Genomic DNA, 15,270 nt, shown 5'->3' on the forward strand with positions numbered 1-15,270 from the left:
AGGTACTCTTCAAACACTCGGGACAGGAAACAACTCCATGTTTCAAGGAGTTTCACAACCCAGGAATGGACAGACAGAGAAGGAAGGGGAGAAAGAAGGAGCCATCAACATGCTGTTTTCTAGCCAACAGGAGAAAGGAGGAGAACAGAACAAAACCAGCACGTACACCCCCCCAATCCAGAACTTAGACACTGCGTTCAGTCCTCTGGCACATGAGCTGACCTGCAGAGCCCTGGGACGTTTTTCCTTCACATTTCCACATTGTCCCTCTCCACTAGTCTAAAAGGAGTGGTGCCCTTTGAACCTCTGTTTCGAGTACATTGGTAGCACCTCAGCTTCATCCATTTTTAAAATTCAGTTTTAAAATTTTATTTGTTACTGAGTTTTACTAGTATTACTAGTTCTAACCATATTTCATGCTCTATGTTCCAAGATTTGGGGTTAGCAGAGTATTTTAGGCTGCCTTACCTTCACTGCCACATGGAGCTTGGCTGTTTTCTTAGAAGGTCCTGATGCTTCATATGTCGTACCATCAACATCTACAGACATTGTGAAGACTGGGGCATGGACTGGACCAGACTGTGACAGCAGCTTATACTGAAGCCCTGGCCTGATTTGGTTCAGCCTCATCAGAGCATTCATGAGATCTATTGCTTTACTATCTAGTACTAGTACAAGATAGTGGGGAAGGAAGGGGAGAAGGGGGGAAAAAAAGGGTGGGGGGAGATGAACAAAACAAAATGAACAGCAAAATGAAACAGTTTGCATTTAAGAGCTTTCTGTCTGTATAAAGGAGCAAAACAACCCCTCAGCCTCTCAAAGATTGAGGATAGTCATGACACTGTTAAGTCTGTAATATGCCATTCCACTTTTGGGTAACTATAATTACCCATCTTTTAATATTGTTAGTACAATTCCTTTGCAGCTACCTGTATTTTTCCTGGTTGATATCAGAGTAACAAGTTTCATTGGTAGTGAAGAACCAGACATAGAATTGGCACCAATGTAGCACAATCAAAACAGCCTCTGGAATTGACTGGATCCCAGAAATGCTGAGAGTTTTAGTCTGTGCATTTTCATCATCATTTTGTAGATTAAGCGTTTTATTTTTCTTGAGAAGGGAAGAATGCAAAAAGGCGAATCTTCACACAGCAAAATCACTGCAGTATTTGGCAGAAAAAAAGCTGGTAGAGGATAGTAATTAATAAAATATTTCAGTTGCTTGGACAACTTAAATTTTCCTATGACCTGACAAGCAATCCTATTTAGATTGCAAATCATTCAGTTAGTAAAACATGTCAGGGGAAATTCAAATGCCCCATAAGAAATGTATATTTTCAATGTGAGGCAAGAGAGGCGCCATTTCTTGTTCCAAAGACTTCCTCGCATGCTATTCCACACCAACAGTGAGAAGCTTTTAAGCCAGCTCCCACTGTACAATGGGTCTTTGAAAAGAGAATGGAGGAGCATTGCACTTACTTTTCCTCAGATTACGCTTCATCTTTTTATTTGGATCTTTCTCATCCCCAACACCATCTTCAAATGGTCTCTTGAGAGCAGATGAGCCTGTACCTAGAGTATAAATTTCCTTGTAATATGAATAAACTATTAAAAAAATTCCATTGCAGGAATCTGATTAGTCCCATACTGTTCTTTCCACATTTATAACTAAGAAAAGAACTCAACCTTCAGTCAAAGCTTTGTTACTGTTACATGTAAACCAATAATAGCTCATTACTCATTGCACCAGGCCATGCAAGATGTCTGTTTCTAATATTACGTGTACTGTAAGTACTGTAATTCTGTAGTGACTTTTTTTGTTTGTTTTATATTTAGTCTATGGCAAGACCTATAATAATTTTGTTTTTCCAAAAAAGAAATACATGGAAAGTTTTTTTGTTAGATGTATACTATTTTCTAGGAAAAACATGAGTAATTCTCATTATGGACATTCGTTATACATTTTTCGACCAGTCTGAAGTCTCTCCTTCCCCAGCACAAGAATCGTAAATATTAATTTTACTCTTCAGACGCCAAAAGGATTTGTGCTTTAAAGAAAGTCATCAGCTATTCCCTAACTGCTCCTTTGTTGGTACTTCTGGAGAACAGAACATTCAGATTTTCTCCTGACAATAAAATACGTATATTAAAAAGCAACAAACCAAGCCACCAAAAAAGAACCCAAACAGCAAACCAACCAACCAAAACAAAACAACAAGGCAAACAACTAAAACAAACCAACCAACCAACAACAGCAAAAAAAAAAAAAAAAAAACAGACAACAAACCAAGTAAAAAAAATGAAACAAAAAAACATTTGACAAAGAAAAATCTTTGCTGTAAATTCATAGCACGGAACTCAGGAATTTCACTCATTCTATATTAACCCCCTAGTTTACTTCCAAATTAGTGATTTTTAGAGCATACAATACCTACCTTCTTTGTCAGTTACTGACCAGGAATATTTCTGAAATGACTTATTTGATGGGAGAGGATCCATTTCCAAAACCTTATAGATTTGACCAAAGGCTGATAATCTGAGGGCATGCTATAAAATGACAGTAGAAATACAAGTTACATCACAATGTTATTTTATCTGAGTTGTCTAAGTTTGTAGACACAAAGTAACTTCTTCTATGAAAATGTTAATTTCTAGAAATCTTAAACACATCAGTTTCTGTAATATGAAGTGCAGGACACATTGACAGGGAGCCTACCCAAGGACTGTGCCTTAAGTGTTTGAAGTAGGATGCAAATGGTGCACACACATTAGGCTGCCTCGTGTAAGGATTGTATTTCATCTGTATTTAACTCTTGCACTCATAAAATATTATTTCATCTTTCCAGTGCAGGGCACTGTAAAAACCATCAGGACCACCACTAAAATAAGCTATCATGCCAGAGAATAAGTTGAATTAATTAGCTGAAATCTCGAGTATTATAGCACCTAGCTCCTCCATGTGAGTTTTCTACCTGAGCACTGTGCGTAATGGCTTCTTTTTGCTGAACTGTCATATACGACAAAGCATCTGTTGGCTCCCGTTCACAGGGGTCATGCAGACCAGGGCCTCCTGGGAAGGAAAAATGTAAAACAGATTATTGAGAGTAAACACGAAGCAACATGAAAGAAGAGAGTAATGAATATTCTAACAGCTAGCCTTCATCTTCAGCAGAGTGGGAAGTGCACCCTTCCCAATAAGGGATTCAAATATTATACAAAGCAAGCTAACCCATGAAGCAAGAGGCCACAGAACTTATCAGTGTGAACACTGCATGGGTACAACAATGTGAATTAAAAGCAGGAGGTTTAAAAGGAAATAATGATGTTTTGGGTAGACATGCTGATTTCAGTAAATCTATATGAAGTAGCTAGTCATTAGGTCCACATTTGTTTGGAACCCCTTAATGAGATCAAGGTTCATTTATAAACAAACCTAACATTCCCCATGAACTCCTAACTGTGTTGGAAGTACTTCATTCAGTTTGACCATGCAATTTCCTTTTATCTTTCAATTTTAAATAATAAGCCATATTCATTCAGTTCCACTGCAGATGGGAAGCACAAGGCGGGTGTTTTTCATCTAATCATACAGCAGCGTACTTTTAAATGGGTTTGGGCTGCCCGAACAACAGTCTGTATTCCTGAGGTTAATCTGGCCCCTTACCAGGAAGCAGAATTCCAGATGCCAAACACTCCATCACTCGTCGTAATGCTTCCCCAGCGCCCAAAGGTCTATTACAAGTACCTATAGATTTTTCACATATAAGCTCGAGTGGCTAGAAGACATTAAATTATGATTAGTATGGACACAAGGGTAACTGTAACTGCAGTTAAATATGGAGAGGTAGAGGGGAAGAATATTCACATCAGCTTACTTCAGCTTTAATCCACTACAGGTCTAACTGACAGAGGCTGCCATCTCAGAGGACAGTTACGGCACATATATTTGTTCCCTGCTTTGAGTCACCTTTTGAGGAAACCAACTGCTCTCCGTTAACTGCACTGTTAGTCTAAAAGGAAAAGCCTTCTACAGCCAAATCGTGAATATTCTCCTCCTGTCAAAGGGACATCAGTTCTATGCAAGAGAAAATGCTGCCTCCGCTGACCTCCAAAGTGTTCCTCTCTGGACACAGAGAGCATTTTGCCTTCCGCAGAGCTGCTAGCATGAAGTGGCTGCTCTGACAGGACCAGCTCTGTCATGGTAGCAGAAGACTTGAAAAACTGAGGTTGGAAGCAACAAGTGGGATTCTACTGCTAATCCATGAGGACGTGCAAGGCCCCACAATGTCACGCCTCTTCCCATGGTGTCAGTACATCTTACAGACTGAACAGGACTCATTCTCTTTCCTCCCGGTAAGCACTTTTCTACACAGCTTGCAGTTAGTGAGGAGCGGGGAGAAAAGGGGGAGGGAGGCAGGTTAAAGGGAGGAGTGTCATACAATGCACTGCTTCTCCCAGTCCAAACACCGCTACAATCCGTAGAAAATTTGAGATCTGACCAGGTTGCCTTCAGCTCTTTCTGTACTTACCCATCCTTTCAGTGGTGCCCATGTGGGGACTCTGTTGCACAAATCCCGTAGAATACGAAGCACAATTACACATGATTTTAGTCCATTTGCCCTGGCCTAAAACAAACAAAAGGGTTCCAATATACCTGCAAAGACCTGGCCTTCAATTTTGCCTTTTTTTTAAAAAAAAAAAAAAAAAAAAAAAAAGCAGAGTCCTGGGATAGACTTTTTTTTTTTTTTACGATAACTATTTAATACTTAATCAGCTTCATGCAAAACAACAGTTATATTAAGTAAAATATTTCAACTTATAGAGAGACAAAGAAAAGGAAGCAAGATATCAAGATTGCTCTCGTAGCCTCATGACAACTCTAGACCAGTTGGCTGTCTACCTGTCATGCCTGCTCCTTATACAGTACAGCACTGAATTCGGAAATCTAGACCTTTGCTCTACTAGGGACTAATCAGAAGTTAAAGAGGCATTAAAATTAAATATCTGAAATTAAACCTCATAAGGCTACAGTAACAACAAGGTAAGAACAAATAGCCAACCTGAAACCATTTGGCGTGCCGCAGAGACGCCAAGGCCTCCAGGCATTTCTGCCTGTCCAATAAGTCCGGAGGATCTTTCATCGCAACATTATCTACTGGTAAAAATGGGATAAAAAGAGACAGATACAATTTGACCAAGGGGTTTCTGTCACAATACAAAAAGAGCGGCAGCATCTCAATGAGGTAATAAGACTCCCAGAATTTAAGTGCACTGTTACTTAATTTAAACAAGCCGTTAAAGGTAGTAAATGTGCACGTGTGCAACAGAAGCAAAGGCATTCACTCCTCATACAATAATAGTAATAATAGAGATGGCCACTGCTACAGACAATCTGGGATCTTATTAAAAATGTAGAACATTTCAGGGCAGAAAATAGCTATATAGCACTTCTTTCATTGTTATTTTTCTCTTCTTTGTGACTTCCAAGTGCAAAAAGTAGCACAGAATTTCAGAAACATGCTTCTTTTGACAAGGGGAATATTTTCTTGAGGGACACAGAATATTGAGAAAAATTATAATAGGTAGAAACACTTTGAAGTTATTCCCATGCAATTGCTGAGAATTAAAAAAAATTGAGTACATTTAAAATACTTTTTCTTGAATAGTATTAGTCAATATAATTCAATGAAAGAAATATGTAAATGCTAACAATAATCTTTCATATAGGCAGAACGTATGAAAGAATTTTGTTAACTACCAGATTATTAATATATTGAGATGTAGTCTCCACTTATATAAAGCTTCTCTTCCCAACAGCAACCAAAATTGACACGTGAAGTTCAAAGAAGGGTTTTAGAGACAAGACATCTTCTGTGGAGCTTTACACTCTCCACCCTTCCCTTTCTCTTTTTTTTTCTTTTTTATCCAGCACGCAACAAACTGCTTTTAGCAGTCACAAGCAATTCTGTAATGAGGGATATTATACAACAGTCCTTTCTTCCCCGATTTGTATTTATTTATTTTTTCTTAAATGTGTGATCAGCACTCAGATTCACTGGAAGCTATGTACAAATGACAAATTTTGCATATCAGAGAGTTCAGGTTACAAGGATTTTAGATTTCAGCCGACATGAGAAGAACATAGCGGAAGAGCTAAATGAATCCATGGCTCAACTAAAACCATGAATATGTTATTTTTCTATGAATACACGATTATTCTTAATTTCAAAATAATTTGGAAAAAACTCTCTTTTCATTATTCACAATGGACAACTCTGCAGGTTTCAAGAGAGATCCTGGAATGCCTCACTGAAATGCAGCATTCAGTCCAAAATCTTTGCCAGATAAGCAAAATCCAGTACCCAGAAAGACATTTAAAATATCAGGTTGTTAGGAGAAAAAAGTAAAATCAGTTTATATGCATAATTTATTAGTTACATCTCAATATACCTTTACATAGATTAATTTGGGTAGTATTGACTGCAAATGTAATTGCATCTTTAATGTTCAGTTACTCTAGCTCCTATGCCGTTTACCAGGAAGGTTACTCTGGTAAAATCACATTATGTTACGATGGATAAAAGAACCCAAAGCAAAAAAAAAAAAAAAAAAAAAAAAAAAAAAAAAGTGTAAAACTGAACAGAAGCAGGTCTGATTGGTCATGGTTGCATTTTGTACCTGCTGGCTCTGCTGTCTGCAGAATGAAGACTTAAAGTGCTATAAGCTTATTTTCTGACCCTGATGAACTTCACAGCAGATATTTGCATTGTTTCTTATTGCCCTCACCAACATTATTACAATATTGAGCTTAATCACTCGTCTTGCCTGCTATTCAAATAAAAGCTGCAAAGTCTCAAGGCACTTGATTTCTGTGAGCACAAAAGGTCACCTTGAAACAAAATTTACTTCCAAGTTTCCTTCGCAGTTTCATTTATTTTCAGGAGTAATGTTTTGTGGCACACAATTATTAAATGTACTTCTATGTGGCTGCATAAAAAAACCTTTATTTTGGACAATATAAACATCTGCTTAAAGCTCACGTACTGTATAAAACAGCTACTGTCAATGAATGATCAGAATCTTATTTTAAAACGTTAGAATTAGCAAAGATGACTGATTGCAAAATCATTGATTTTTGGCAATATTTTCACATACCTAGGGACTTTTACTTAGTATTGTACAAGACTGCTAAAGCACGTGGCAGCTGTTGACAAAGTAAATTAATTTTGACTTTAAAGTACAAGGCCATAAACAGAATGTTATCAGTCATTCCGGTGAATTAAAGGCCTTTTCTGTTCTCATAAGAATTGTTTTCAGCAGACTGAAATGTTACTTCTCCAGCAGGATCAAGGCTATTTCCAAAGGTCTAAATTACAAGTAACTTGGAGAATTTTGCCAATTGCAACTTCCATACTAGTGTTGTGAACACCTTTTGCAGATGTTGCAGTCAGCCAGCTTTTGATGCAAGATTCTATTAAACAGAAAGATGAAGAGAACAGGCAGTGAAGAGGGTGAGCGGCTTGCAGCAGACTCCCTTTCGACATCCTCAGTAGAATGGCATGTTTCTTCATGCTCTGCCAGTCAGGAAAGTGAGACCCAATCAAAATTTTTAAACGTGATTGCAAAGCTTTCCTTTTTCTCTTGTGGTTTTAACAAGGGCAAAGATACAGAGTTTAATAAACAGCTCATAATCAAGCCCTGACGTTAGCTCACACTCTGCAACTTAGAACCAATCCTTCAGTAATTCTCTCCCCACTTGCTGCATTTACTCTCTTCATACGGTGGCTGCCAACTTCATTCCTTACAGCCAGCCACACAAGGAGTGCTGCCTTCTCCACAGAGGCAAGGTACATCAGTGGCTTGTTGCCCCTTCAGAGGGGCTTGGCACCTTTGGAGCATCGCTGGCTGCCTGCAAAGGCAGGCTGTTTATGCAGTAGTTGCTCAGTTCCAGAGCAAGGCTGATTTCAGCACCACTTCAGTGACTGAACTTGTTTATTATTATAATTATATAAACTTGTTTTACTGTAGTGCTCAGTAACAAGAATTGATTTGCAAGGTACCACATTCTGGCCTGGAAAGCCCAATTCGCATTTGATGTTGTGACTAAAAATTTAGTTTCTTAAGTTTAAAATTTAAACTGATGCAAAATGCAGAAATTTTAGATGCTTGACTTCTTAACATGACAAAGCAGAGCTTTATGGATAGCCATTTGTGAGAAACACTGAAATGCACACACACACACACACACACAGGTCTGCTATTTATTTTTGCTAACAAGCAGCAAAAACAAATAGGGCAAACACCACAGTTTAAACATGAACACTTTTCCAAAAGAGGTGGGGACTGAAGAGAAATCCAGGAACGTTTTTCGATACATTCTGACATCAGGGCATGAAGGTACACACAGCATTCCTACAGAACAGATGGGAGCACTGGTAACGAGGTCATTGCACCTAACCTTGCTGATTTGGTTAGAGGACAGATTAGTGACCAACACCGAACTGCTGGAAACCTTGGTCAGTTTCACACAGCCTCTGCTCACTGGGAGCTGCTGCAGGGGCCCGCAGGCTCTAGGGCAAACCCGCAGCAGCACCTGGACCCAAAGGGCCTATCTTACAAGGAAGATGAACGGCAAGCTGACCAGCATTCAGAGCCCCTTCATCCAGAAGGATGTACAGAATAAACTCGAGGCCATTTTTAGAACTGCACAGAAGCTGTATTATGTTTGGTTGGCATTTTTTTGGGAGCATTGGAAAAAATATGGCAATACTTTGGAAATCTTTCCCAAAAAAAGGTTTTTTCACCTGATGGTTTCTCTGAGTATTTTCCATTGATAGATAGAAAACTTTTTTGGTCTGAACCCAAGTTAAAGTGACTAAAAACAGTTGCAAATATTATGAAAAAAAGTATTTTTTTAAACTCTTTAAAACCTGCATTTAGTGATATCTGCATAATGTTTCACATACCTTTGATAAAGGAATACAGTAAATTCCAATTGCACTTGTGATGAATCAACATCAAAGCACCTGGACTTTGACAGGATCCAATTACCCTACAAATACTTACTAGCTTTACAGCAATGATAGTGCAATGCTGCTCTAACAAAGGCAGTGAAACCATTTTAAGTCTTTAAAAAATAGTACAATATTTTGAAAAATATTCAAAGACACTGAAAATAGGACACATACACTTTAAATATAAGAAAGCATAAAAATTCAAATCCTCATTCATTTTAGGATGAATTCAGGAGTCCTGAGAGTTTACTGCCACAATGCTATCATTTTGGTGCAAGAAAATATTTGGATGGAAGCCTTTGCACAAAACTATTCCCTTATGGGAATCTTAGAAATCTTTTATCATTAAAATTTGTTCTGCACTTTGTGCTCCTCCTTACAAACATCCGTCAGCTGCAGTAACACCAGGCCTGACCTCAACATCTTACAGAAAGTTGAAGAATAACTGAAGTAATGTGCAATTTATTTTAATGGTCTTGCAAAAGAGCATGGTTACTAATTTGAGAATAAAACAGACATCACAATTAGGAAATCTTTGCCATTCATCTGTTTTGTAAGATTTTTCTGCATCCAACTGCTGCCAGAGGGCTCTGTTTCCTTTCAAGGTTATCCTTCTTGCCCTCGCCTCAAACAAAAGTGAAGAGAAACTGACCAACATTTCCCATTGTATCGGTAGTTCATGTGGGAGGGGGGGAGAAGCAAAGGGCTTGTGGCAAGTCTAGAATGGGAAGAGAGCGACAGGGAGTTCCCTAGCCCACGCGGGCCCAGCTGCCTCAGTTGTCATGACAGAGAGTGGCCAGTTGGTCAAAGGTCTGACATCGTCCGGTGGCAAAGTTTCTAGGGATAGGTTTGGGAAGCGGAAGCAGAAATTACTGACAAGATTTGAAAAATAAAATAAAATATGGCTACATTTGCTCTTCTCTATTGCTCGTTTTGTTTCCAGCCTCGTTGATACTACCCGTCCTTACCAAGGGGCTGAGGACTAGATTGGAAGTCAGGCAGTTAGGGGGAAGGAATAGAAAGAAACTAAGTTACAGTTTTCTAAATCTATTTGGGACTAGGGGCATGAGGAACAATACTCAACTCAGAAGCAAAAGTACTGCATTATAGCACCCTAATTTCATTGACAAGGAAACTCAAAGCTAGAACCATACACATGTATCAGCAGTTGATAAGAATTGAGGGCCAGGAGGATATACTTGTGAGCTTTGCAGTTATTTTATGCAAAAAGAGAAACAATTTTACAAGTTTGTCAAGATACTAGAACCAATCCCACTTGACTGACTGAATTTAAAAACAAGACTGTGCAGCGCTAGGGTGCTCCAGAATTAACCACTAAGTCTGAAAGAAAGAACTAAGATCTGGTTGTGTGTCAAAGTTAACACTGTAGCAATGCTGCTTGCAAATGAAAACCATTGGATACTTACAGGACAATTAAGTGGCTGCTATCTTTTTAAGGTACAAATAACGTAACCTATTGTGGCAAAAGCCAGTCTAGTTAGTATAGAATACACAATTAAAAACCTATTTCCTAATTATCCCTGTGCTGCACAGTCAGGGCATTTTGATAGAACAGTCTTAGAAACACGTTAAAACGCTCCATGTACCTCCTTCCTTCTTCTCTGCTTCATCTCGAATGAGAGGGGATGTAAGTATCACCTTCAAGGTTAGCTTGGGCTCCTTTGTGTTACGAATAATAATAGCTGCCTCATTTACATGCTCCTCCACGAGATACTTCTCTTCTGTAAGTTTCTGAAAGTCACCAAGAAAGATTTCAAGAATCTCCTAATCAACTGAAAAACCGCAGAATCTCTTTACGTGCATACACCTCTTGAACTAGTGAGACGCCTGCAAACATTGCAATAGCAACTATGGCCCTGCCTCCTTCATTAAAAACAAACTGGAAAACCCCAGGAACGTGACTTTTAAAAAAGCTAAGAAAATTCTACAGCAAATGTAATGGCAGTACTAAGTAGTCCCACTACAAAGGCACTACTATCACTTTTTTTTTTTTTTTTTAATTAAAAGATAGAAGCTAACTTTTGTAGCTGCCAGTATGTGAAATACCACCAGCAACTTCTGTTCTTAGAAGTAGAGACCTCTGGTAATGCTGCCTCTAAACGTAAAAGCTCTCGTATGCAGAATGACTGACACAACTGTGCCTGCCAGTGCGAACGGACAGCAGGTTGCAGTGCAAGAGCCACAGTGGCTCACCTGGCTCATTTCTTACCATGTCTAAGCCAGTCTTCAATGCCCCAGCAAAAAGGATTTCACCACTTTGCCAAACAGTTTATTCTGATTCCCACATATATAGACAGCTTTTTTTTTTTTTTTTTTTTTTTAAACAACACAACTGCCCCTTGCTATACTTCCAATTACTTTTTAAATTACACTTTAAATTACCTTTGGTAGCCATGCAAGGTACTGAATGCCTGTCCCTTTATAAAAAGCCATTAATGTCTTTTTGAAGCTTACACCTGCATTCCATCTTGCCTTTTTCCAAACACAATCATTTTCACCTTTCTTCAGTGTTTTTCTAGGTGCTCATTCTCAGTCTTCTCTTTTGATTTTCTCCAACTTGACTGTCCATCTGTCTCACTCCCTTTTCACACAGCACTTGAAACTGAATGCAAGACTCTCCAGCGTCACCCACCTCATTAATACCAGCCCCAGAAGATTCCTGAGAACGCCTGGAAAACCTAACCTTCCTCTCTTGACAAGACATCAGTAAGTGCATTTTTAAAATTGATTTGTTCTCAAGCATTTTATTTCTTGCTTAGACTTCTTTTGTAGATAGTAATGTAAGTTGCCTAATAATGTGTTCCACTAGTTTGTGTCAGAACTCTCTCAACTGATCTGTGTCTGAAAGGTATTTCAGTGCCCTTTGGGTCTTCTCTCAACCTTCAGAAGTACAGAGATAACCAAAGATGAATCCTAAAGTCAGCTGCTTGTATTTGTATGTTTAAGCAAGATTATGAAGTTAGAACGTATTTAACTTGTGTTCTAACTACTGCTTCTCTTGTTGTGGCCTGCACTTCATCTTCTTTATTTTTGGGATGAAATTCTTTAAGCATGCTCACAGCTAGCTTTCAAAGAAAGATAAAGCAGAAGTTGTTTATGTCTCTGTACATCATGTGCTGGTTTTGCCCACTAATGAACCTGCACCTTCCTCATCTCTCCAATGTGTTTGCAGAACCTCTCCTTATTGCCATAATAGTTGTAGCTTGTTTCACTAGATTCCTCTTACCCCAACTGTTCTGTAATCCTTTCCATCAGGTTGCTTCCCCATAAGACCTTACCTGCTGTCCCCAGAGTTTATTGCAGTCTGTATGTCTTATAGTTATGGCTGTTCTGCTGTTCTTGCCTTTTTTTTTATTAAAAAAAACCAAGCATATGTCAACTTTTCTTATTTTCAACCCTTCTCAACTCACACCTGAATATAAACAGTGAAGTTTACTCTCTACCATTCAATATATTCCTATCATTTTCAGCTATGGATAGGGCTACATCTGCAGGCACGGTATTACCTCATTAAAACAAGCCCTTTGTGTGAACAAATGAACAGTGAAAACAAACAACTGTCAAAAATGGCAGATTGCATTGTCTATGTAAAAATAAACACAAGGCAGAAAAGCAGATCAGGAGAGAAACCAATCCCCTTTGGACCTGGTTTGGAGAGAGGCACCTGCACTGGAGTATTTTGGGGCACGGTGTCTCATGAACAGGGCACGTCTCAATCTGGAAGCTGGACTCAAGCTCAGAACTCTGTCAAAAAGGTATTAACCCTGGCTGCTTTACAGAGACCAACATTAGCTTTAAGTGATGCCTATTGAATGCCAACTTTAGAATGAAATAGCTGTAGATAAAAAAGAATTATGAGCTCATGAGTAACATAAGCTAAAATGAGTGATCACCTAAATTGTCTTGTTCTCACTTCAGAAGTGGAGAGGCACTTATTTTGGAAAAGCCTAAGCAAAGCAAAGCAAAGCTGCTGCAATGTAGAACTTAGTTCAGGCAGGGGGACAGGGGACAACAACGTAGACCAACTCACATGCTTGAGCAGGGAAGATTTCTGGGACTGCAATTTAGCTCACGTTAGTGGATTGGAGCAGAGAACAAAAATCAGCTTGGTTAGTTACCAAATAGAAAGGTTAGCTGCCAGCACAGGAAAACTGACATCACAAATTGGGATTAGGCAGCATCAGGAGTAAGATGTTAAGTTTTGTAAATAGCTACTTCATAACACCCCATTAAAGATGTTACATTCCTTAGATGTCCTAGATTCAAAGCATATTCTTTAATCTCTGTCATTTGCCTCTTTTGCTGGAAGAAGTTCCAGCCTTTACCCCAAAACACCTTGCAGTGCTGTCAGTCATTATTACAGGACTACCCTAAATTAACTCACCTGAATTTGAACTGGGAGATTGTCTTTGACTATACATAACAACGTCTTTGTGGGTTTTTCTTTGCACATGAGAACCAGCTCCAAATCCATATCATCTTTTATCAGCAAGCCCTTTGCAACCAAGCCAATTCTCATAACACCACACAAGGTCCGACCACTTTGATCCCTGGAAACGAAATAATTCTGAGTAATTAAAATGGTATTTTCACATGTTCAAAATACTTGCATTATGCTATCACAGTGAAGAGACGAATGGATTGGTCTGATTACAGTGCTAAAGTGGCATACCACTGATCAGAAAATGAAAAGCATAGAGTGCTTTTATACAAGTAGCTCCTATGGAAAAAAAGGACAAAATTGAAACACTGATTTGCAATTCACATGAATGCAGAAGTTGCCTAGCTTAAGACACAAAGCACACACACAAAAAAACACCAAAATTAACTATCTGCATATCTACCAAGAGTACAATAATTAAACCGACAAAGTTTTTCCTGTTAGCAGAAGTGATCTGAGTTGTCTTTTAGCAATGCTTCAACTCCAAACATGGCCACATACCTTTTCAATGCTTCTTTAGTTGATCCATAAACTCAAACTTTTATCTTAAAAATTGTAAAACCAACTTCTGAAGTTTTAGCACATAGTACAAACTGATGTTTCAGGAAAGCTTCTAATTCTAGAAAGACTTCCAGGCCCAATTTCTTCAACAAGTCTCACTACTGAAACCTACAGGAACAGATGCCTGAATGCTCGGTTCTACTCCCCACTAACTTTCAGGGGAACTTTTACAGATCACAGCAAGCAACTTTCAGAGCAACATAAGAACATTTTAGTTCTGAGTATCAAGAAGAAAAATGCAACAAAAAACAATTTATTAGGCTACAAAAAAAAACACAAAACTTGCATAAAAACAGCAAGGAAAAAAATGCAAGAAAAGCACCTTTGATAGTTCAAAGCCAGGTATTGCCACATGATGCATCTCAAACACTGTGGCACCAACTAGTGGCACATTTCTGTTATAAAAACCACAGAAAGTATGTAATCAGTGAAAGTGGCAAGCCACTGCTGCCAGAAGGACAGCACCCTGCTCCTGTCATTCTTACCGTCCAAAAGGATAGACTGGATAAAAACAAAAACAAAACTAAACCAACCAATCCCATTGTGATCAATGATCATCAAATAGATCCTGAGAAATCCTAAGCTTCACTCAGAAGTATCTTCATCAAATCATTTTACTAACTTTGCCTATGCATTTTAAACGGAAATGCAGCAATGGATGCTTACACAACAGAGTAGAAAATAAAAGGACTTGGAAAACCAAGGGTAATTCCACTGTTCTTGAAACAGCCAGAAGCAAACAAGCAAATACTGTTAAAAAAACAAACAGCCTCTCAACTTCCAGCATGCTCTGCTTCTTTACCAGTACCTTGATGCAAGTAAGTGTGAAAACGTAGAATTCCTTTAGATACAGTTTGTAACTGCCATAAAGATGTTTTACATTGTGGGGAAATATACTATTTTAGCCCCTCTTAGCTTGTAAAGAGATTAGTAAAATAATCTGCCCCAAAGCAAATGCATAAATTCACAAACTATTTTATAAATCTAATACTACATGGATAGTTACTCCAGATTTGTAACAGAGCTCAAGCACAAAACATCCTGCACACACAGGTGTGAAAGCAAGAAGGCTATCCAGTTATCTCAAAAGCATTTAATGCAGGTCCTCAATTTTTTATTTTTTGAAGAATCCATCCTGTGCCTATGTTATCCCCTTTAGAAGACATGTAGATATGCTGCCAGTAATGCTAGGAAATCACCCACAAAACATACAGTACACTGCATGGCAAGAAA

General features: G+C 38.6%; 1 protein-coding gene across 8 annotated transcripts in view; it reads right to left on the reverse strand.

Annotated features, from left to right (window-relative positions):
* STRBP (spermatid perinuclear RNA binding protein) overlaps positions 1-15,270 on the reverse strand; it is a 67,107-nt gene that overhangs the window by 24,041 nt on the left and 27,796 nt on the right. For 5 of the 8 annotated variants that reach the window (XR_014619012.1, XM_084299091.1, XM_084299090.1 and 2 more), the window contains exons 4-12: positions 13,420-13,585; positions 10,622-10,766; positions 5,061-5,155; positions 4,530-4,625; positions 3,665-3,776; positions 2,973-3,070; positions 2,436-2,547; positions 1,480-1,572; positions 469-668 (exon numbers count right to left, since the gene is read on the reverse strand). Coding sequence is in view for 7 of the 8 variants with exons in the window: in XM_084299091.1 (XP_084155217.1) it covers positions 469-668; positions 1,480-1,572; positions 2,436-2,547; positions 2,973-3,070; positions 3,665-3,776; positions 4,530-4,625; positions 5,061-5,155; positions 10,622-10,766; positions 13,420-13,585 (1,117 nt within the window). In the remaining variant the exon portion in view is untranslated. The remainder of the gene's footprint in view (positions 1-468; positions 669-1,479; positions 1,573-2,435; positions 2,548-2,972; positions 3,071-3,664; positions 3,777-4,529; positions 4,626-5,060; positions 5,156-10,621; positions 10,767-13,419; positions 13,586-15,270) is intronic. The other 3 variants (XM_084299087.1, XM_084299089.1, XM_084299092.1) reach the window with 2 other exon arrangements.

Source organism: Netta rufina (assembly GCF_964035555.1).
Source record: "Netta rufina genome assembly, chromosome: 20".
Taxonomy (NCBI): Eukaryota; Metazoa; Chordata; class Aves; order Anseriformes; family Anatidae; genus Netta; species Netta rufina.